A 24,957-nucleotide genomic window follows, 5' to 3' on the forward strand; every position below is an offset into this window, starting at 1 on the left:
AAGTGAATACCGGGAGACTGTCAGGATAATGCCCTTAGGCTTAGCTCAAAGTCAAACCGGTTGGTTGGCACAGTGGGTCCACACTCACTGTCCGTAACAGCAACCTGTTCCACTCATCAATCGCCCCTAATGTCAAAAGTTTTTTTCTAATATCTAATCTGTGTCTCCTCCCTCTCAGTTTCATCCCATTGCTTCTAGTCTTTCCTTGTGTAGATGAGAATAGGGTTGATCCCTCTGCAGTGTGACAGCCCTTCAGATATTTGTAGACCGCTATTAAGTCTCCTCTCAGCCTTCTTCTTTGCAAGCTAAACATCACCAGATCCTTTAACCTTTCCTCATAGGGCATGATTTGCAGACCGCTCACCATCTTGGTAACTCTTCTCTGAACTTGCTCCAGTTTGTCTATGTCTTTTTTAAAGTGGGGTACCCAGAACTGGACACAGTATTCCAGATGAGGTCTGACTAAGGAAGAGTAGAGGAGGATAATGACCTCACGTGATCTAGACTTTATGCTTCTCTTAAAACCTCTCAGAATGGTGTTTGCCTTTTTTTGCTGCTGTATCACATTGTTGACTCATGTTCACTCCGTGAGATCTATTAGTATATACATTTTTTTTTCACATGTGCTGCTGCTTAGCCCAATTACTCCTATTCTTTATGTGCTACTTTCTTTTTTTTCTTGCCCAGGTGTAGGACTTTGCAATTCTCCTTGTTAAATACCATTCTGTTAGTCGCTGCCCACTGTGCAAGCTTTTCTAGATCTTTTTGAATACTCTCCTATAGTGTCAGCTATCCATCCTAGCTTTGTGTTGTCAACAAATTTGATCAGTTTCTCATCAATTCCCTCCTCCAGATCATTTATAAAATGTTGAACAACACTGGGCCTAGGACAGAGCCTTGTGGTTCCCCATTTGAGACATTCTTCCAATTGGATGTGCAGCCATTTATGACCACTCTTTGAGTACAATCACAGTTTTGAACCCACCTAACATTTGCCATGTCAATATTACCACAACTTTTGCAAGTTGCCATGTAGCCCAGGCTCTAATGTGTAGATCTTCAGAACCTTCCGTAGTCTTCTAGCAGATCTCCAAACCTCAAAGGTTGCATACCACTTGTATGAGAAAAGTAGAGGTAGTACATGCTACTGCCAACCAAACCATGAAGATGGTAAAGGCAGCTTCAAATTGTACATAGAAATTTCGCAGAGCTTGTTTTGCGTAAATTCTGATATTCCTGACGGAACGACATTGAAAATGATCAAAACCTTTTTTTCTCGCTGTCTGATCATGCGTTCGACCACGACTCCTGACCTGTACTTTGAAGTCTCAGTAGCGTCTGTGCTTTTGAAATGAGACATTTAGTTCTCTGTAATTACCTTTCCTTTTTATTCCCTCTCGGTTGTATTTTATTGTCTACAAAGAATACAATGCCCGCGCAGATCCTGCAAATGCGTCCTCAACAGAAAAGGCAATTTTCATTTGAAGTAATTCTTTTCCTCTGAAAACCAACATTGTCCCAAATATTTTACAAGACCCTTTGATTTACAGGGAAAGAATTATTCCTTCTGTGACACTAAAGAAAGTAGAATAGTGGGAAATGACTATATATTCAGTAGAGTTTCATCTTCCTCATATTTCCTAAAGGACATGAGTATTTCCCAGTGGAGTGAAAAAATAATTGTCTGAAGATGTACGGTACATATATTCCTCCCAGAGAGGGCAAAGAGGAACAGCAACGCATTATGTACTGAGCGCTCCATGGCAGATTTATCAGGTAGTGCATACGCCGAATGGCCACATTATTGGAGACCCCATCTAGTACCATGTGGGACTTCTCTTGGTCTTCGGAACGGCAGCAATTCGTTGTGATGTAGATTCCACTAGGTGATTAAATCATTCTGTAGGAATATCGGCCCCTGTGGACAGGAAGCTTCTTGTAGTTGCCCCAAACTAGATGGAGGTGCTGGCTTGTTTTGATCAGCTGATAGGAAGGGATCATCGATTCATGCTGCTTGTGCCAAATTCTGACCTCCCATCAGCACGGAGAAACAGAAATCTGGCTTCATCAGACCAGGTGATGTTTTTTCTGTTGCTCAGTGATACAATTTTGTGCTCTTTCATCGGAGACTCCCTTTTATGTTTTTCTTTGATAAACGCTGGGACTGATTGGGCGCTGTTAAAGCTCAACCATGCTAAGGAATAACGGGTTATACATTCAGACATCTTAGCTGGAGCACCAGCGTTGTATTCGGCTGCCCCTGACTTCACAGCACCTGTTGCTCAGAATGATTCTTGACATCCTCCTCTGACCCCTTTTGATGAAGAGTGGTTTCTGTCCACAGGATTCCCTTTCACTGGATGTTTTTTTTCCCCTCGATCACACCATTCTAAGTATATTCTCCACATCGTTGTACAACAAACCCCACAAGGTTGGCAGTGGAATCCTGGCCCAGGCTAATCGAGCACTGATGACCAAGCCTTGTTGGAAGCTGAGATCGATGGATTTTCCCATTCTAATGCAGATTCCTACTGAAGTTGAGCCATGGAAAACGTATGTGATTTTATGCTGCACTCCGGGGTCACAGCTCTAATTTTCATACCGAGAAGCTCCAATCATCGAAGAGGTGAGGTCTCTAACAGAAGAGGCAGTCAGTAGATAGCAATGGTAAACTTTGATTGTCCCCCACGGGTAAAAGTATTACGAACAATAAAAGGGTCACTATCAAAGAGTACACATTGCAAAGATAATGCAAACTAAATGGCAAGTGTGTTACTGTGTCCAATGCTGGCTTTGTTTGGAAAGGGGACGGTGGCGGCAGGAGTAGACGTGGATTAAAGTTATCCAAATCTGGTAAGCAAATAAGTCCAATCACTGGGGAACCGGAGACTTATTGGTGGAAGAATGCTGCTTTATTAAAGGAGATGTCTCGAGGAAGCAGTGAATTTTTTTTTTGCCCAGTCCCCCCCATTAAGTACACATTACTAAGCCCCCTGTAAATGACATTTCTAGCTGGTTCGTACTTACCGTTCCAGCGTTTCAGCAACTTATAAAAGTTTCCCCAAGATGGCTGCCGGCTCTTTTCCCGTCGCTCGCTGCAGCCCGACGTGCGCGCTCCCGAGACGCTGCCAGCTGTGTCTCCATGACAACACGACGCCCCGCAGCCGCCGACCGGACCCCTGGAGTGAACACGGCCGACCAGTCACCCACCGCCAGGCAGAAGGTAACCGGCGCAGCCCCCCCCATCACAGCGGCAGCCCCCCCCCCGGCGCAGCGACAGCCCCCCCCCCGGCCCAGCGCTAGTTTGCCCGGCGCAGCGACAGCCCCCCCCCCCCGGCCCAGCGCTAGTTCCCCCGGCGCAGCGACAGCCCCCCCCCCCCCCCCCGGCCCAGCGCTAGTTCCCCCGGCGCAGCGCCAGCCCCCCCCCCCCCCCGGCCCAGCGCTAGTTCCCCCGGCGCAGCGACAGCCCCCCCCAGCGCTAGTTCCCCCGGCCTAGCGACAGCCCCCCCGGCCCAGCGCTAGTTCCCCCGGCGCAGCGACAGCCCCCCCCCCCCCCCCCCCGGCGCAGCCCGGCGCAGTGGCAGCCCCCCCGGCCCATCACTTACCAGGACAGCTGGACGGCGGGACAGCTGGGCGGCTTCTCCGGACAGCTCGGCAGCTCTGCACCTTCCTCTAACAGAGGAAGGTACAGAATGGCCGCTCCAGCGCGCTCCCGAGCAGTGACAGCTCGTCTGCGCATGCGCAGAGGAGCTGTAGCGGGGAGCACACTGAAGCGGCTCGTGCTGAAAGGAGAAGACCGGACTGCGCAAGCGCGTCTAAAAAAGCAAGCTGCCAGCGAATTTAGACGGAACCATGGAGACGAGGACGCTAGCAACGGAGCAGGTAAGTGAATAACTTCTGTATGGCTCATAATTAATGCACGATGTATATTACAAAGTGCATTAATATGGCCATACAGAAGTGTATAACCCCACTTGGTTTCGCGAGACAACCCCTTTAACTTGTACTTAGCCTGACAGGATACACTTTACAGAGAACGCGTTTCAGACCTTATCTAGGACCTTGATCACCTGCCCTCGGCCCCTTAAACAGGTCCCTGGTTACCCTCCGGGTGGGAGACGATAGAGCCCCGTGACAAGTCCCAAACTCTACCCCACTGTCTCCTCAGCTGGGGCCCGCTCCTTGGACGCTGCACGGTGTCCAATGAGCCATCAAATGACAATAAATATCTGCACAGCAATGCAACGCTGAACATGGAAACTGCAATTATTTTCCAAGGCATGCCCCTTTAATGATCAGCCTCATATCTTTAGCTGTCACATATTCTACATGTTGTAATAGTCGTAGTTGTGTAATATTAGGCCTCTGGTGGTTGGGATCAGCACAAGAAATAACTACAACCAGCGAATACGTGATGCATCATGTCGGAAGACACAGGTATAGCTCTTACCGGTAGCTTTACTCAGTTCTTTTTTTTTTGCCAAGAACACAGGTAGGTTATGTTCACACATAGGTCCTAGGTTATATTCACACCTGTATTCAGGGATTCCATTTTCCTGCTCCATTATGGCAGAGAGACAGGGGAATTCTTTGGCCAACTAAATGTGTCTTATAACTGAGCCAAACGGCGCTGAACTGACCCTATTGACTATATTGGTGTCTGGTTGCCAATAAGGATGGCTTCAGACGATCGTACACACATATATGCTTGCCTCAGCAAAACATATTTGCAAAAGAGAACAAGATAAATTTGCATGCATATTGGCGCATGGTCCTGCACTTTTTGAGCATGCAGGGCCTATTCACATGAGCGCGATCCCTCCCCACCCTGAATTAAAAGCCTACTAAGGTCTAGGTGTGTTCTTTATTCCATGGGATTGCACAACATATTGTGCATGTTCTTGCGTTTCGCGCATCTCCCGACGACTTCTATGGCCCTTGGTGTGTTAATACGCAGGGAATTCGAGCAGGTTCTATTTTTTGGGCCATGCTAAAAAAAAAAGGAAATGAGATCGAACCATTGAAATCAATGGGTTCTGTTCCCCGTTTTGTGCGCACAAATATGTCCGTCTGAAGAAGCCCTAAAGACATTATAAGAACATCGGTTAGGCCGATGCAGGAAGGGTGGCAGTCCATGTTCAACTGTCACCAATATTCAAGAGCGTTTACTTCTGTCGACTTCCACTGCTGGGACTACGGACCGGTGACGGCTAGATGCACATATACCCGGGCACAAGCGGTTTTCTCTATATAATCCAAATGGGGACACACCGGTTCCGTGCTCAAAATGCTAACTTTTATTTTAAAACAGTCAGCAATGTAGATTCTCTGGGATTCCCGGGGTGCAGCCGTTACAAACAATTAAAGACGAACGGTAGGCTATGGCCACCCGCCTCTCATCACTCTGACGGTATCGTCTCTTGGCAGGGTTTCCTTGTTATAGCAAGAGTAGCAAAATCCTACTTAGGCCTCCTGCACACGGGCGGATTTGCATTGAGAAATCTGGAGCAAGGATTCCGGCTCCGGATGCTGCAGCAAATCCAGCCCATAGCATGCTATGAGAATACGAGATTTTCTGCCCACGATCGGAAATCGATTGCGATTTTCCGCTCGCAGGGGAGAAATCGCAGCATGCTGTGATTTTGTGCAGGCTACGCACGGCCGGCTTCCATTGAAATCAATGGAAGCCGTCCGACCCACCGCCATCATCATTGCAGAATGGTCCCAGGAGCCGCATCATCGCCATAATGATAGCACGGCATCCTCCGTACGGCGCATGTGCGCCAGCCGGCACATTCACTGCAGAGGAGAAGACTGGCGGAGAGGTACGCTGGGGGCACCGAGTCGAACTCTGCTGCGGGAATCCCGCATGCGGGCTCCGAACCACCCGTGTGCAGGAGGCCTTAGTCATGACCTTTAATATGGGCTGCAGAGAGAGTTGTGGCTGCAAGCTCCGATCATTCAGGACACATACGCGCTGTATTTTGCTTTATAACACCTTTGGCCCCTCTCACTAAGCGCCACTCACTTTTAGAAAAGTGGCGCAAGCATTCACACATACAGTCTATAATGTATAAAGCATAAAAGTAAGATCTACGGACAGTAATATACAGGTATGCAGTCCGAAGTGTGTTATGTAATGCCTGTACACAGCTGAGTTAGTAGAGGCCTTTACGGGTTTTATGCATTTACTGCTCCTATTTGCGTTTAGGTATTTGCAGAAGCTCCCAGTAGAACAACATGGGATCCCAGAGGAGGAAGCAGCCGGTTGATGCTTTATACGTTGTTCTAGACTCTGCAGCAGATGCCGTTACTTGACATAATGCCCAGAAGAGCAAGGATGGGATGAGAGAGAGAACTAGCAGTAGAGACACCATTCTGAACACAACGGTCCCGAGGAGCCTTCAGTCCCGCAGCTCCGGTGTAAATATGGTTTATAGCGTTAAATACAAATTCCCTTTCAATGCCGCTCTCATTTTTGACAGTGGCATTTAACCCTTTCCAATCCAATTTGTATCCTGGTTTTCCTAGGGGGCTTATTCTTTTTCTGCCGTTATACAATGGCGCTATCTGCTGGCTAAAGCCAGTACTGCATGAGGTGACACGTTGGATAGGCTCCGACAGCAGAGAGGCTGGCAATATACAGTAAGAGAACCCCGACGGACGTCTTCCAACATCGGAGCTGTACAGCCTTAAAACATAATGTCTTCAGACATCAGACAGTGGATTGGAAAGGGTTAAATGTCCCAAACAATTTAGATTTGTGTGACCTTATCAAGGACTGGATTATGTCTGGAAAAATGTATCTTGTTGAATGTCATGTGACCATGTAATATATATGTGATTGCAAGGTGTATGCAAGTTAGTCTAGTCCAGTCTAATGAGTCCAAGAGTTGTTGGAGTTGGAGCTAGGGAGAGATTCCGGCTGGTCTTGCAAGAGAGAGGACTTTCATTGATTAGGAGAAACTGCGCCTTGTCTTACAAGGAGCCCCAGGATGGAAGAGGCTGAGCGAATGCCTTGTGTGTGCCCTGGGCCCAATTCACCCAGGCCTTCATGCAGTTAATCTGGAGGACTGAGGGTGTGAGAGGAGCCGACGTGCAGCGTTGAGTGTCCGTCTTCCAAATGTGAGTGTTGACCGGTAAAAAGAGTGAAGGAGAGTGGCCGGGAACAGAACCCCACTGATAACTGGGACCGTGGACTCGTCTGTCATCCTGTGAATCCTCCCTGTCACACCACTTTGTGTTCTGCACCATTTTCCTGCTGGCATGTTTATACTGTTTCTCGACTGTAATTTTTCAAGCAAGGGAGCACTGTGGACCGTTCCCGGCTTTACTTTAAACATTTCCCTGTGTGTGGACTACTTATTTTTCTACCATCTTGATTCGCTGCAGAGGAAGGAACGGTGGCGTCACGAGTGACTGACTTTAAGTTAAGATGCATTTTGGGTTACCTTCTGAAACTCCTCCAGCGGTAACTTGGACAGGAGGAGATGGTGGAGTCCCGTGACAAGACCGCAATCTACCCTGCTATCTCCTCAGCTGTGGGCCCGCTCCTCGGATGCTGCACACGTCCGAGGGCGAGACGTGCGGACCAACCGCAGTACAGATGAAGATCAAGAAAGCAGGTACGCGTTGAGCCGCTGCTGCCCAGGCCCGGATTCGGCTGCAGGATCTGGCTCTGCTGTGTACATGCGGCCTCATACTTGTCATTTTTTAAAGAACTCTTAGTTTCTTTCTCCTTTGCAGCCATTGTAGTTCCCCTCCACATATACCACATTCTGTCACTGTTGTCTCACTTTCCTGCTCCTGCCACTAACTTTATAAAATCATTTTTTCTCTGGTTGCTTTCATTGCCTTTTGTGATTGACATTTGTACTGCGTTCTTCCTGGATGTCCATCATCTCACGTTTCAGCTTCTCCTTACATTATAAAGTAGCAGCAGCAGTATTGCTCATTTTTCTGTCTACATGGGCTGCAACCTCTCTTTCAGGGTAACGTTCCTGGGACTCGCCTGGCAGCAGGGCCTAAAAGCTGTCTGAATGGATTGTTCAGACTCACCTTTTAATAGCACCATCCTTTACCTGTTCCAGAACCTCCCAGGTAGCCCCATCACCTTACTTGTCTTTTCGTAATTAACTAATCTCTTTAGTTAGTAATATAGTTAGTAATGCTAAAAAAAACACCTCCGTACATTCAGCTCAGCCTATTATCCTGCAGTGTTGATCCAGAGGAAGGCAAACCCCTCAATGAGGTAAGCCGGTGTCTAGTAATCTAGTGATGTAACCCATAATATTATCATCATCAAATAGGCAGAAAGTTCCATAATCTCACTGCTATTACAATAAAGAACACCCTTCTTTTTGAACTTTTGTTATTCTGTTAGGTCTATTGGTTAATATTAAGTCCCGCCCACTAGTTGGTTCCTGCACCAGTTGATATTAGGACTAGCAGTACTCCTCCTCCCTCTACTTTGGTCCTGCATTAGTTTATATCTTTTGCATTGAAGTTATATTTTACAGGTACCCCCTTAATGTCTACACATTTATACATGCATAAGCATAATATACATAAATCATATCATTACCCCCAAACAATGCAATTAATCAAAACTATATTTAAACAAATCATAATCCCCCCCCCAATAAAATGTAACACATACAAAGAACAAACTACCTCTTCTCCACCTCTCACTCACCCCCTCTAAATCCCATCAATTTTCTGTAATACCTCAAAACACCCAACACTCAATATGAACTATCCCATTATATGTATCAGACCATCCTCCCCAAATTTCCTCAACTTAGTCAAACAAACAGCCTCTTTTTTTCTATATCCCCCCTTCCAAAGATACAATCTCTCTGATCTTTGTGACAAAATCTCTTACTGTTGGGGGGCAGGCTGCGTCCAATGGAAAGTTCATCTGCTTCCGTGCACGATATAAAGCTCTCCGAATTAACAAAAAAGTAAGTCCATCAAGCCAATCAACAATACCCAATATACAAATTCTGGGTTTAAGCCGACAAATCATTATCTCTAGTACCCCATTCCAAAATTCACATACTTTTACACAAGCCCAGACCATATGCATTACATCTGCACCATCCATATAACGTTTCAGACAGTCTGATAGCCATATTAAATAACGTTAATGGATTATAATAATCTCTATGCACTAAATAGAATTGCGATACTCATTGACTTGTAGATAGAGATATAATTGGAATCATACACAACACTGCGGCCCATTTATCATCATTAATATGGCCTAAATCTTTTTGCCCATTTTCCTTTTACCTTTATGGGGATCTTTTGTAAATAGTAAGAAAGCATCTGTCTATATAAATAAGAGGTTACACCCTTTGTAGCTCCAGAACACCCAAGAAAATTCACCAAAGAGTGTTGGACCGTAAGGCTAAATACTGACCAGGCTTGGGCAGTAAACACGTCATAATTGGAGGCACAGGACAAAGTAGCTCTGGGGAACATCTCTCAGTAGCTCCAACTTGAAAACGTAAAAAAACAAAAAAAACAAAAACAAAAACAGAATGGTGAAAATCCCTCCAATATAAAAAACTGGCAATTTAGAGTTCCTCTAGAGTGGGGTGGGGGCAGGGATATATAATAAATCCATCTAATTGCAGAATCTGCTTAAATTTATTCCATAATTTGATCATTAAAGTAATTGTCAGGTATACTTCCTTTTTTCCTCCTTTTATCCCTCTCTCACATACCATTATAGGGGGCTACAACCTGCCATTTTAGAAACTAATCTGCTATCCAATCCCACCCATCTCTTCCTCCCCACCCTTTAACTTGTAAAATTGGGACACCAAAAAATAAATCAATATGGAGTTGACAACCCACCAGAACGTCTATCTCCAATTTAATTCTGGCATAATAAATTCTTAAAGGGGTTGTCCCGTGCCGAAACAGTTTTTTTTTTTAATTCAATAGGCCCCCTGTTCGGCGCGAGACAAACCCAAGGGATGGGTTAAAAAAGAAAAGTTTATTACTTACCTGAATCCCCGCGCTGCGGCGACTTCTTTCTTCCTTTACCAAGATGGCCGCCGGGATCTTCACCCACGGTGGACCACAGGTCTTCTCCCATGGTGCACCGTGGGCTCTGTGCGGTCCATTGCCGATTCCAGCCTCCTGATTGGCTGGAATCGGCACACGTGACGGGGCGGAGCTACGAGAACCAGCTCTCCGGCACGAGCGGCCCCATTCACCAGGGAGAAGACCGGACTGCGCAAGCGCGTCTAAAAACGCCAGAAGACAGCGAATTTAGACGGATCCATGGAGACGGGGACGCCAGCAACGGAGCAGGTAAGTGAATAACTTCTGTATGGCTCATAATTAATGCACAATGTATATTACAAAGTGCATTAATATGGCCATACAGAAGTGCTGAACCCCACTTGATTTCACGAGACAACCCCTTTAAATAACATGTGGAGTCTAAAAAAAATACAATTTGGAGAGTTTTGAAGTATACAAAGGAGTTGTGGCATCAAAACCGTTTTATTGAGGTTTTCCCGGCCAATTATGGACAAAGAGACGACCTTGCCTTATCTTTGAACGTTTGTACTAATGGAAGCAAATTGGCAGAAATATAGTCTTGGGGATTAGAAGATACCACAACTTCCAAATATTTGAATTCCTTCACTATTCGTAATTGCGTGTGTTCCGATGAATAGTACATCGGCAAGGGATCTAAAGGAAGAATTAGAGATTTTCCCCAGTTATTACCAAGACCTGACATCTTGCCAAATAAATCGAAAATGGACTTGACAGGACCCATTAACAACAACAGATCATCTGCATATAGTGAGATGTGTTCCTCGATTTCTTCATACTGCAATCCAAATATATCAGGAGATTTCCAAGGCAATGACAAGAGGGAACAGGAAATACCCCTACTTTGTTCCCTTCCTCAACACCATCCGTCCCTTACCTTCACTCTTGTCCCTGGCATTGAATAGAGTAGTTTAACACATGCCAAAAATTTCTCACCAAAACCCATTCTATGAAGCACAGCCTACAAATAATTCCACTCAGCGCTATCAAAGGTTTTGGCAGCGTCAAATGAAAAAATAGTCCTGCTCTCACAAACTCAATGATCCGCTAGAAGATTTCAAGGATATATATTGCCATTAAAACATATTTCTTTTGCACAATAATACGTCTAAGACAAATTAATCTCCCCATAGAATCTATAGAAGATGACTCACATTTTAGGAGATATTTTTATGAATCAGTACACTCAGTCGATGCGAATAATTCACGTATACAGAATAAAAAGAATCCACCTAACAGTTGCCTTGTTAATCCCATATTTGGTCATTTTTTCAATAAGGATGGTTTATTATTAGAGATGAGCGAACGTGTTCGGCTCCGCCCCTTTTCGCCCGAGCACCGAACTTTGCGAGCAATTCCGTGCTCGGGCGAAAAAAGTTCGGGGGTCGCCGTGGCAGCGCGGGGGGGTGCGGCGGGGAGTGGGGGGGAGAGGGAGAGAGAGAGGGCTCCCCCCTGTTCCCCGCTGCTGCCGCCCGCGCCGCCGCGCCTCTCCCCGCCCCCCGGCGCCGGCCGAATCTTTACGCGCGGACACTGAAGTCCTCGGTAAAGCCGGTGTCTGGGTGCGTAAGTGTTCGTTTAGAACACGTTCGCTCATCTCTATTTATTATACTTTCTCAAATGCTTTGCTTAAATCATGATATACTGCAGTAAATCTCCTGCATTCCGATGACCAACCCAGTCCATGATTCTGTCAAAGAAGAAAACTAGGTTAGGCCTCATGTCCACGGGCGTGTCGGATTCTGCTTGCGGGAGCCTTCTCTTTTCTTCTTCTCCTCCTCCTCCTCCTCCCCCCCCCCCCCCCCCCTTCCCCGTGCAGTACCTTTTTTTTTTTTTTTAAATCTCCTGCTTTCCCACAGATCTGAAGCACGTCCGCTATGTCAGCTGCGGGTGTGCCGCGGATCGGACAGCTTCTATTGACTTCAATGAAAGCTGTCAGTGCAGGATTCGCAGAGAAATGGAGCATGCTGCAATTTGTTTTCTGGACCGAAAAGTTCGCAAATCAAATCTGCATGCTTTAATTAATTTGCAGATGCCAATGCAACCGTACGGGCGGCTTAATTTGTGGGTGCTCTACACGGATTACACAAATCAAATCAAATGGACATGAGGCCTTAGACTGGCATGACTTGTTTGTTATAAACCCATGCTGACTCTAATTACTCCATTCTCATCCAAGTAAGTACTTGCATACATGCTGTTTAATAATTTGTTCAAAGATCTTTCCCGGTATAGAAGTCAGGCTCACAGGTCTGTAGTTTCCTAGATCCACCTTCTTCCTTTTTTTTTAGGACATTTGCCCTTTTCCAATCTTCTGGAAGTACTCCAATTCTCCAGGAATTTTAAGAGGCAGGTATCCTTCCTCCCTCTAGGTGGGTGCTGCACCAGTTGATATTTTGGTCTAACAGTGCAATTCCTCCTCCCTATTGTTGGGTTCTGGACCAGTTGATGTTTGGTCTAGCAGTGCCCCTCTTCCTCCTTCGAGTTGAGTTCTACACCACTTCCGATTAGGTCTAGAAGTGCCCCTTGTCTCTCCATATATATATATATATATATATATATATACACACACACGAACTCACTTTTAATTTACAAATAATTGCTAATCAAGTCATCATGACAGATCATTTTTATGTCCTTCTGTTGAGTAATTTCAAGGGATCAACATAGCTCTTTCCCACTCAAAATAAATATGCTGGTGGTAGGGAAATAGGATTAGGGTCAATATTAGGTCTAGCAGTGCACCCCCTCCTCCGTCTAGTGGGGTCCTTCACCAGCTAATATAAGGTCTAGCAGTGCCCCTCCTCTTCCCTTTAGTTGGGTGCTGCATCAGTTGTGGTCTCTTCTGGGTTTAGTGACATCAGGTTCATTCAAGTGATTGAATAGAGAATGAGCTGCTACAAAATGTATGGCACGGTGTGAAGAAGGCTTAGAAATGGGACTCCGTTTTAAGAAACATTTGTTCTTCTTGTTCCTCTATTATGCATGATACATAATGGCATTTCCCACATCTATGCAGATAGCAATGACTGAAGAATACCAGCATCAGGCACTTATCCTTTAGAAGCCAACATGTTTATTTATAGGTTCTAAGTCTACATCTGCTCCTTTGTATCAGCCAGACAAATTTCTTATTTTGAGCTGAATAAAAGTTAATAAACCCTTTCATCGCCCAACTTTTCCTTGTGTTTCTTCAGATGAACATGTGTTCAGGGGGAAGCAGAGACGATGGGTATCAGAGACACGAGTTCCCTGAAATATTCTTTTTTCTAGCTCCATGTACATAAGAGATGGCAGAGATTGCTATTGTAGAACAGCATTTTGTCAGCTCACCATATGGATCTCCTCTCGGAGCTACATTTCTGTATCAGATCATTTCCGCACATCTTCCTCAATTATAAATATCCTGCACAAGCCGACAAATTATTAAGAAACATGAACCTACAGATTTAGAAAGGAGATGTACCCAGGTCATAGCTAAGATCCAATGCCATCAGCCTAGTCCACTGGCGTCACCTTTTCTATATTGTACATTGCATATTAGAGATGAGCGTGCATACTCGATAAGGCAAACTACTCGAGCGAGTAGTGCCTTATTCGAGTACCTGCCCGCTCGTCTCTATCGATTCGGCTGCCGGCGCGGGCGACAGGTGAGTTGCGGCGGTGAGCAGGGGGGAGAGAGAGATCTCCCCTCCGGCACACGAATCTTTAGAGACAAGTGGGCAGGTACTCGAATAAGGCACTACTAGCTCAAGTAGTTTACCTTATCGAGTATGCACGCTCATCTCTATTGCTTATGTAGCACCTTAAATAGTGTTGAGCGAACTGAACCCGGAGAATGCTGCTTTTGGCCAAACTCTTCTAAGAGCTTGGTTCAGGTTCATGCCAAAACTAACTTTTATCAAAGTGTTACCCAAATCCGGGTTCTACTGGATTGTTCCACCAACACTAATCCTGAACATTGATGTATAACACTGTTTTGGAGCCATAAAAGCCCTGTGTAATTCTGGGGTTGATATACACCAGTATTAGAGGTATTGGTGAACGTCTTTTCTGCAAAGGTTTGGCAAACCGGGCAAGCTACACTTTTCAAAAGTTCATTCATCACTAATCTTAAACCATTTTTGGTGCATGCTATTGAGTGGAAACCACAAAATAAGTTGCTTGAAGGCATTTTACAGTATTAGAAAATATCTCCTCCCTAATCTCACTCTATTGCTTTAACCATAGTCTCTGTTGAAATGATCTCAGACCGATTCCATAATTAAAACCGCTCCAAGACTTTCCAAGAGTTGCACCAGTTCTCTGGAATGTACTATCCCAGACAATCAGATTAAACCCCGATATCCACAGTTTTAGGTGTGCCCCAAAAATACATCTCTTTAGTGAGGCCTTTATTGTCTCACTGCTCTTACATTAACAAAAACCCAAACCCTTCTATGTTGGTGTAGAAACCCTCTTTCCCCTAGACGTAGAGGGCGCCACCTTGTTACAGTCACAGTCCTGGATATAAATAGATGGGAGAGATCTCTGTATTGACCCCTAGAACTTACCTCCTTATAGAAGCTGATCAGATTGATTTAACAAGGGCGATCTCTCATTACGCCCAAAATGGCCATCCCTCTAGTTGGGTCCTATACAAGTTGGGTAAGGTAATTATCTTTAATAATTGACAGAAACTTGTTTGAGATCCAAAGATTTCAGATTCCCAGTTCACAGCCAGATAGTTGAAGTTCCCCCAAATAATTACCTCATTGCGATTTGCTGCTTCATCTATTTGCCTCAGTAATAGAGTTTCAGCGGCTTCTGTTATATTTGGTGGTCTATAGAAAACCCCTATAATAATTTTATTATTGTTTTTCCCTTCATGTATTTCCACCCGTAGAGATTCCACATGTTCACCTCCCTCACATATATCTTCCCAAAGTGTGGGCTTTAACCAGGATTTTACATAAATACGGTTTTTACGATCGCTTCTGAACAGACTCTAAAGGCCCATTTACAGGGAGTGATGATCACTCAAAAAAAAAGCACTAAAAAGCGATCGTTTGAGCAATAATCGTTGCGTCCAAACGCACAGCCATGATGCACTTTTCGGGTGCTGCTAGCTTATCGTTAAATTCAGTCCAACCTAAAAATTGCCCTTCAGCCTTATCAGTAGTTCTCCGTGAGTAGTGCTGATAGCATTTTCTCCCGCTGGAGAACAAAAGAACTGAAAGCAGATAAGCGCCCTCGGGCTTCATTTGCACACTTAATTGCTCCTGAGTAGCTACTTAAAAGTTTCTGCACAATGATCACTCAAAGCTGTCACTCAAACTGTCATTTGAGCAATCTTTGAGCGATCATCGCTCCGTGTAAATGGGCCTTAACCCTGTATGTTCACCACCCAGTCACAGCTTTTATCCAACCAGGTCTCAGTTATTCCTACTATGTCATAGTTTTCCTCAGACATTATTACTTCCAGCTTGTCTTCCTTCTTGGTCAGACTTCTAGCATTATTCACCATACAGTTTAGAAGGTTTTGGGTATTTTTTTTATATTAAGTTTATCCTATGAACTAGTCTGCCAGTTCTAACTGTACTAACTCCTCCCACCGCTCTGTCCCAATTTACATTACTTAGTTTCAGGTCACTGTCTACACAGTCTTCTTCCTCTACCTCTCTGGTTGCCTTCCCCATAGTCTCTAGTTTAAACACTGCTCCATCTTCACCACCAGCACAGCTGTACCCTCCCCACTGAGATGCAGCCCATCCCTACGGTAGAGCCTGTAGCCAACAGCAAAGTCGAACTAGTTCTCTAGGAACTCAAACCCCTCCTTCCTACAGCAACTTGTTTATCTCCCTAATCTCCCGCTGCCTTTCTGGTGTGGCACATGGTACAAGTAGTATGTCAGAAAATACAACTTTCTGGGTCCTTGCCCTAAGCTTACATCGTAGTTCCCCGGAATCATTTTTAAGGACATTTCACCTACATCTAACTTTTTTATTGGTGCCAATGAGCACCATGATCGCTAGATCCTCACCAGCCCATCCCAGTAATCTGTAAACCTGATCCGCCATGTGTCGAACTCGAGCTTCAGGGAGACAACACACCGTTCGACAACCACTACCTTTGGGGCAGATTGTCCTGTCTGCCCCTCTAATAATTGAGTCTCCCACTACCAGTACTTTCTAGCCTGCCCTGCAATCCTATTCCCCTTCTTACTGGAGTAGACACCCCCTGGTGATCAGAGGGCATGTCGTGCTGCAGCAGTACTAACCCTGTAATGGCATCCCCCTCATCTGCTACATTTGCAAACTTGTTGGGGTGTGTCAGTTCAGGACTAGCCTTCCTGTATCTCTTCCCTGTACCCCTCCTCCTGTCACCCAGGTAGCTACCTGCTCATTCTGCTCTCCCGAACTATCATCCATCCCGATATCTGCCCCAGTGAGCTCCTGCTCAGTGAGAAACATACTCCTTTCCATGATGCCAATGGATCTCAGTGTTGCAAATTGCTTATTTAGATCTGGGCTTCCAAATGCGCAACACGCTCACATCTCGTACAACAATACGCAGCCTTGAACAGCTATTCTAGGATGCAGTACATTTAGAATACAGCCACACACTCACTCACACGCTCACTTCGGTTTTGATTTATATAGCTCTTCTCTGTACCGCTTCTGTTCCTCCTCTATCTGTGTGTGTGTTCTCCATTATACATTTTATTTAAAGGGGTTGTCCCGCGCTGAAACGTTTTTTTTTTTTCTTCAATAGCCCCCCCCCCCCCCCCTTTCGGCACGAGACAAACCCGATGCAGGGATTAAAAATAAAAACCGGACAGTGCTTACCTGAATCCCCGCGCTCCGGTGACTTCTTACTTACCTGGTGAAGATGGCCGCCGGGATCTTCTCCCTCGGTGGACCGCAGCTCTTCTGTGTGGTCCATTGCCGATTCCAGCCTCCTGATTGGCTGGAATCGGCACGTGACGGGGCGGAGCTACACGAAGCCGCTCTCTGGCACGAGCGGCCCCATTGAGAAAAGAAGAAGACCGGACTGCGCAAGCGCGTCTAATCGGGCGATTAGACGCTGAAAATTAGACGGCACCATGGAGACGAGGACGCTAGCAACGGAACAGGTAAGTGAATAACTTCTGTATGGCTCATATTTAATGCACAATGTCAATTACAAAGTGCATTAATATGGCCATACAGACGTGTATAACCCCACTTGCTTTCGCGGGACAACCCCTTTAAAGGGCTTCCCCACTTCTAGCCATTTTAATGCAGGAAGCAAACAGCTCTCTACACTGCACAGTGGCCTGGGTTGGTATTGCAAGCTGAGACCTACTGGGACTGCGCAATGTATGGAGTTGTCTGTTTCCTGCAGCAAAACAGCAAGAAATGGGACCACCCCTATAAGTCTGGGAAACAGGCAACGTTTCTCCTTGTGGAGAGCACTAGGAGGGTGTAGGGAGACGTACAAGCCATTCAAAAGGCTATGCAAATAAGTGATGGCATTGTGAAAGCATTATTTCATCGCTCATTTGCATACATTTTATTTATATAAGATCTGACAGATGCAGCAGCCTTAGAAAATAAAATAATTTATTGTTTCTTCCTCTAAGTTCTTCCCCAGATTCCTGGATGTTAAAGGTATAATTAACACTACCAAGCGCACAATCCATCACCTTAATAGGGTTGATATATACGATCCCCTCCCTTATTCCATGTATATTGATTGCACTCATAATTCATGTAGAACACCGGGGTCAAGTTTACCGCGCGCTTGTCAAGCACAATATCATAAGGCATATTTCAGACTTGCTCTTGTGTACACTGTGTAACATGCCGTACAGTACAGTTATATATGGCTGACATCAGTTCTGCATAACAAGCAAATTGATCAATTCACAGGAAATGTAAGAAAAAATAACTTCTACTATTACGGGTTGACTATTCAGAAGTACATAACATAGATTACAACTGGAGATGACCACAAAGGGAGGGTCAAGTTTTGCAACTACTTTTTAATTGTTCCAATGTAAATTGAATTAAAGGGAACCTGTCATTAACGATAAGCAATATAAACTAAGTCATGGTTCTTATAGTTTAGGTGATGTGAAGTTTGTGGAGCCCCCTTTTATACTCACCTGGTCCCTCTTTCCTGCGGTGTTCCCTAGCGAAGTCAGTGCATGCACACCAGCATGATTCTTTTCAGAAGGCTGTGCGCACGCACTCCCACAGAGATGAATGTGGTGCACTGCTCAATGAGCCAACCTATTTCTGGTATAATTTACACCAGTTTATAGCAAAAAAATGATACATAAACTTTCAATCTGGGCGGCCACCCCCCACTCCGCCCCCGCCCCCCAAACAAGTCTTGCCCACTTTCTACAAACATACTGAGCCGAGAGGAATTTTCGCACTAAGACCACTTTAAATGTCTGATGCATTGTAGATCCGACTGCTGGAACCCCCAGCGATCCCGAGAACAGTGCACCCCATTGGCCACTTGTGAGTGGAGCAGCGGTATCGATATTTGAACGCTGCTGAATTCACTTCTATGGAATGGAAAGAGATAGCCGAAAACATTATCCCTTTCCAATCCACTGTCTGATGTCTGAAGACATTATGATTTAAGACTGTACAGCTCCAATTTTGGAAGACGTCCGTCGGGGTTCTCTTACTGTATATTGCCAGCCTCTCTGCTGTCAGAGCCTATCCAACGTGTCACCTCATGCAGTACTGGCTTTAGCCAGCAGATAGCGCTGTTGTATAACGGCAGAAAAAGAGTAAGCCCCCTAGGAAAACCAGGATAGAAATTGGATTGGAAGGGGTTAATATATCTGAACCATAGAGCTGAATGGAGCGGTGGTCACACATGAGCTCCACTGCTTCATTCTAATAGGGTGCTTCATTCTCAGGTTTGCTGGATGGGATGACAAGTGATCAGATATGTATTCCCTGTCCTGTATTCCCATTGAACAGTGAAGTGATGAATGGTGGATGCAGGTTGCCCACTGGCTGGCAGTGGTGTTCATCATAGTGTTCAGATCAGAAAAGCAATTAAAAAATAATAAAAACTTTACAAGTTAACATTTTCATATTATAAAGTATATTATATTTACATAACAGGAAACGGAACGATACAAACAATGCCCTGTATTCGTCATAGATAACACTTTGTACATTGCTTTAGTCATACGATGGAGCGGATATTCTCCGGTGCTGAATTTAAGGCTGTAGGAGCTGATCTAAAGTTCTCACCGATGATTCATATATGGCCCTGAAAAGGTAAAAGACATTTACATTATTGTACGTCAGTCTAGCTTGTGGCTGATGTAAATCAGTTCAAAACCGCCTGGAGCCTTCGTCTTACATCGATATAAGGATATAACAAACGTCGTTGCATTTGGCGTACGCAGCATGTTGGGGGTCATTTTCACAAGAAATACGTTTTAACCCCAAAAGTCCTGATAATGTGATGTCACCTGGTGGGGAGTTTAAATCAATAAGGTTTGTGATGATGTCATATGAAGAAACCATGTAATATTCCCCCAAATCATATCATATTGTAGGCAATATTTGGAATGCTACTTGTAATAACTGCTATGCCCAGCAGGAGGTCTCCTGCTACATCATTATCTTCTGCTTTCCCAATTGCTGTTGGGGCAGTTGCTTTGATCTGTTGGAAGGAATCAGCAAACTACACTGCTTAGCCTTGTTACAGAAAGTGTCTGAATAGCTTGCCTCTTTGTAAATACTTTTTGTTTTTGCAGTGCAGTGTGGATGATAGCTATGACAGCATGTGCTCTATCCAGTATTCCTTGTTCTAATTCCTAGTAGCTAGTCCAGTCTTGTTTAGTCTGTCCAAAATTGCACCATAATACTGTTATATATGCTTTGCACCACATTTATGATGTGTTTTAAACACTTTTCTCACAGTGTCCAACAAAGGAGTCGTGGCTCAAATGCAACATTGGTTAAAACAAAGCCAATAGTTGGTATAAAGTTAGACTAGCCAGTCTGAAAATGTATAAGATTTATTACCCAGCACGAGACCCTGTTATAAATCTGGCACATTTTAAGGGTGCATTCAGACGACCGTATATCAGCTGGGTTTTCACGACCAGACGATATACAGCGTCTCTCTCTGCAGGGGGAGGAGGCTGGAAAAGCCAGGAGCAGTGCTCTGAGCTCCCGCCCCCTCTCTGCCTCCTCTCCGCCCCTCTGCATTATTTGCAATGAGAGGCGGAACAGGGGTGGGGCTAAGTCTCGGGAATTAGCCCCGCCTCCATCCCGCCTCATTGAAAATAGTGCAGGGGGTGGAGAGAAGGCAGAGAGGGGGCGGGAGCTCAGAGCACTGCTCCCGGCTCTTCCAGCCTCCTACCTCTGCAGAGAGAGACGCCGTATATCGGCTGGGCGTGAAAACCCAGCCGATATACAGTCGTCTGAATGCACCCTAAGACTGTCTAAGTCTGCACCATTTAATTATTAAACAAGATTAATAAATCTGCCCAAGTGTATCTAGCTCCTTAGTTTTCTACTTTAGTCTGGTCTACTCTGTCAAGTCCGTATCTCTTGCTCCTTGGTTATTCAGTCCAGCCTTATGTAGTCTGTCCAGTGTGTTCTGATCCTTGGAAACACATACTAGCCTAGCAAACCTAGTTTGTTGTTGGTCTTGATCCACATTTCAGCATTGCATCTTAGTTCCCACAGTATTGCGTCCTAGTTCCAACTTGTTCTCAGGGATAGTGTTTTACACAGGGTCATCCTCAGGGACAACTTAGAGCGGTTGTGGAACAATTGTTAGGGATAAATTAGGGATTGTGTGTGAGGGTCAGCATTTCTCTGATTATTTGGATTCCATTCCATCCGTTCCAGTCTCAACTGTTTTTCATTATAGTCATTACCACTACCCTCAGGTTACCATTATCCTCTGCCCTTGTGATGTTGAGTCACTAGTTGCATATCAGTTCACACTGTGTTTATCTGTTATTTATATCTAGATTTCTTGTGACCTCTGCTTATTACACTGTTCAGCCCTATTGTAAGTTCTCGGGGTATCTAAATACTGGGAGACACTAAGTACCTAGTAAAGGCGACTGCTATAAGTGAAGCCAAATATTATGCGTATGGAGGAGCTCTGGGCCGAGGACAATCATTCTCAGAATATCAAATCAACCTGGACTCATTGGATCTCATCCCAATCGACTGGCTTCTTTTTGACTATAGTGTAATCTCATACCCCACCCTTTTTTGTCCTCTCGCTTTCTACTTTGTGTGCTCGGTTTTGTTTCCTCTACTGCAGTTTCTACTGTATCACTGGTGTTACTCTTTTCGCTTTACTTTGGGGAGCCCTTTTTTCCCATTTGTTTTGTCTGCCATAGCAGGCTTGGTTATGTTTTTGCTGTAATTTTACGGGTTCTGTGTCTATGGTATTTTCCAGCACTCTGTTTTCTCTATCGTATGTACTTTGGGTTTTCACTGATAACGTGGCATGATATAAAATGTTAATACACATAAAACTATATGCACCCTAGTTTTGTCTACATGTCTGGTCACTGCATACAGTCCATTTGGAGGTTCCACCAGGGGCGTAACTATAGGGGGGTGCGGTTGCACCCGGGCCCATGAGCCTTAGGGGGCTCATAAGGCCTCTCTTCTCCATATTGGGAGCCCAGTACTATGAAAAAAGCATTATAGTTGGTGGCACTGTTACAGGTTTTGCATCGGGGCCCAGACGCTTCGACTTACGCCTCTGGGTTCCACCAATACTAACTAGCGGTACATATGGCAACACATATGAGCTGAAGCACATGGGGCCTATCTGGACTCCCCGGGACCTTACAGTATGTGTAGTTAGGGTAGGTGTATGATTATCTAGCAGATCTTAATCTCGTCACTTAATAACTTACCTTTCTACATTTTCATCATCTTCCATTGTGATCTCTCCATACGTCTTCAGTTTCCGATGAATTATTGAGGCAATGTCTTTGGCAGCGCCGGACGTTGCTTTACCTATACGAAAATATTTTTCTATAGGATTGTTTGGATGCAAGAGAAATACGCGCTCTCAAGGGAAACTGGAAGGAAGCAGCTAATCTGTACAATCCTAGTGATCGTTGCTGAATGGTCAGTTTGTGTTACCGCACACCACACTATGAAACTCACTTAAATTGTTGATATAGGCAGATAATCCGCTCATACTAATGACAACTGACTGGCAATGAGCATGTTGGTTAGCACTTGTTACCTCCGTGTGTGCAGACTATCTACGATCATTAAGAGGATTGTTCTTCCCCATACAGCTGTCAATGATCGGCTGCACCTCTCCTCGTTTACATGGGGAGATGTGCAGCCCAGCAGTCAGTGTTCGTTATGCTCGACTAAAAGAGCTGATGAATGAGCATTTGCTCGGACGTCAGCTGATCGTTGGTCCCTTTACACAGTCTGATTGTCGGGTGAGAGTTCGGAGGAACGTCCGGACCGGATAATGTGTACAAGTACCATTACCCTTCATGTTCTTCTGCAGGCAACAGATACTTGCTTGGAATTTATAGTGGTCAGATTTTTGCCTTCCTAATCCAAGGCTCTACACTCCCGGTATAGAAATACAGTCACACGATTAGGCCACTCTCACGCAAGAGTTTGTCTGCGTTTTTACTGCATAGTCTGTGCAGTAGCAACGCAGGTAAAGCAGGCTGGTGACGCCACCGTTCCCTCCCACCTCCTGGTGGCATATAGAAAGCAGCATTAAAAACACTGTATACAGCGTTTTACACGCACCCCGATTCATTTAAATTGGCAATGCAAGGCGTCAAAAACGCAACGCCCAAAAAAAGAATATACAGTGTTCGTTTTAGCGTGCATTATAAATGTTGCACTAAAACGCTTGTCTGGGAAGCCCTATTGAAATAAATGTAGGCCGAGTGAAGCATTTTTAATGGGCTGTTAAAAAAAAAAAAAATGGCGGTGTGAGAGAAACCTAAGGCTGGGCTCTCATGGGGCGGAAATCTTGCGGCTTGGCCGCACCGAAAAAAACGTGAGATTTCAGCGGGATAAGCGCAGCTTCAAAACCCGCAGCCTGCATCTCTATTGTGGCCATCTCTGCCCATAGAAAGAAGTGAGGTCGCAGCGGGGGAAAAAAAAAAAAAGAATTGACATACCGCGGAACTGAATTCTGCGCCACATGCTACACATGTTTGTTTCCACCCAGCTTTGCCGCCCTGTGTGGACAAGATTTTTGCAAAAATCTCATCCACATGGCTGGCTGATCCCAGGATTAGGAGTTTCAGTCCCATGTGAATCCAACCTAAAGGTCCGGAAAATCTGCAGCAAACACCAGGGAGAGTTCAGGCATCTGTTACAAACTATTACAAAGGGAACTCAATAATAAATCAGTATGCAGAAAGCGCCTTCTTGTGGTGGCTGAAAGCAGGCAGAATTTAAATTTCATATCTAGGCAGAAAACTGAACTTCAGGCTTTAAGGAGATACAATAAGGCGACAAGGGGCGCAGGCAATAAGACAAGGGGCGCAGGCAATAAGACAAGGGGCGCAGGCAATAAGACAAGGGGCGCAGGCAATAAGACAAGGGGCGCAGGCAATAAGACAAGGGGCGCAGGCAATAAGACAAGGGGCGCAGGCAATAAGACAATGGGCGCAGGCAATAAGACAATGGGCGCAGGCAATAAGACAATGGGCGCAGGCAATAAGACAATGGGCGCAGGCAATAAGACAATGGGCACAGACTTGGACGTAAAATGACAAGGTGTTAAATAAAGATATTTGTGTATATTGAAGAGCATTAGATGTTAATAAGGAACGAGCTTTAAAAGCAGACTGTACCTTTGTAGCCAACCATAACGATATGTAAGGATGCGGTCAGACTCAGAATTCCTTCAATCTCTCCCATAGAGATGCATTCTGCCAATTCCCCTAAAAATGAACTGGAAGAGATAAAAACACGAATGACGATTTCTGACGCCAAAAGCTCAAATAAACCATTCGTTTTAGAACATTCTTCATGCTTTATGGCAAACTCCACTATAGGAATCAGCTGGAGGCGAGATACAAAAGTTATGATAATGTTTTAGAAGTAAGCCTTGTATGGATACATAATATATACAGCAGGACACGTACCTCAGTACACTGGGGGTCTTTAGGATACTCGACAGTAAACACTTTGACAGCGGAGGGAGATCCAAAACGGACGCTGGGGTCAGAATGTTACTTGGATCTGAAATCTAACATGAATAACATTTAGAGGTCAGTGGACAATTGTGAATCGCTTATCTATGATGGAGGCCATCAGCTCTGAAATAACGAATTACACACAAAACCAAGTTTCTGCACTTCCTAAAGCAGTATCCATCAACTCACGGCTCTGAAAATACTACTTACTAACTTATACACTGAATGGACGCTTTATTAGAAGACGAACAAGCACAAAAATTGACTGAGCAGTGAAAAAACATTACCTGGCCAGATGACTCTAGATCTCTGTTGCACCATGTGGATGGGAGGTCAGAACTTGGTACAAGCAGCATGAACCGATGACCCCTTCCTGTCAGCACCTCCATCTAATTTGCAACAACTGCCAAAAAAATTCCTGTCCGCAGGGGCCAATAATCTATGTTCTACAGGATTATCGGCCCCTGCGGACAGGAACTTTTTTTTAGGATGGGGTCATCGATTCATGCTGTTTGTACGGAATTCTGACCTCCCATCAGCACGGAGCAACAGAACTCTGGATTCATCTGACCAGGTGATGTTTTTCCACTGCTCCGTGATACAATTATTGTGCTTGTTCGTCCACTGGAGTCTGGTCTTTCTGTTTTTCTTACACAAAACGGCGCTGGAACTGGTCATCTGCGTTTATAGCCCATCCGTGGTAAGGAACG

The 24,957-nt window shown here is 45.0% G+C and overlaps 1 protein-coding gene across 2 annotated transcripts in view; it reads right to left on the bottom strand.

The window, feature by feature from the left end:
• Nucleotides 1-19,150: 19,150 nt before the first annotated feature.
• The window catches only part of NCAPG2 (non-SMC condensin II complex subunit G2), a 61,366-nt gene continuing 55,559 nt past the window's right edge, over nt 19,151-24,957 (bottom strand). For both annotated transcript variants that reach the window (XM_066585370.1, XM_066585369.1), the window contains exons 25-28: nt 24,197-24,300; nt 23,903-24,003; nt 21,971-22,073; nt 19,151-19,338 (exon numbers count right to left, since the gene is read on the bottom strand). In XM_066585370.1, coding sequence (XP_066441467.1) covers nt 19,287-19,338; nt 21,971-22,073; nt 23,903-24,003; nt 24,197-24,300 — 360 coding nt within the window. In that variant the 3' untranslated portion in view covers nt 19,151-19,286. The remainder of the gene's footprint in view (nt 19,339-21,970; nt 22,074-23,902; nt 24,004-24,196; nt 24,301-24,957) is intronic.

Source organism: Eleutherodactylus coqui, chromosome 12, assembly GCF_035609145.1.
Source record: "Eleutherodactylus coqui strain aEleCoq1 chromosome 12, aEleCoq1.hap1, whole genome shotgun sequence".
Taxonomy (NCBI): Eukaryota; Metazoa; Chordata; class Amphibia; order Anura; family Eleutherodactylidae; genus Eleutherodactylus; species Eleutherodactylus coqui.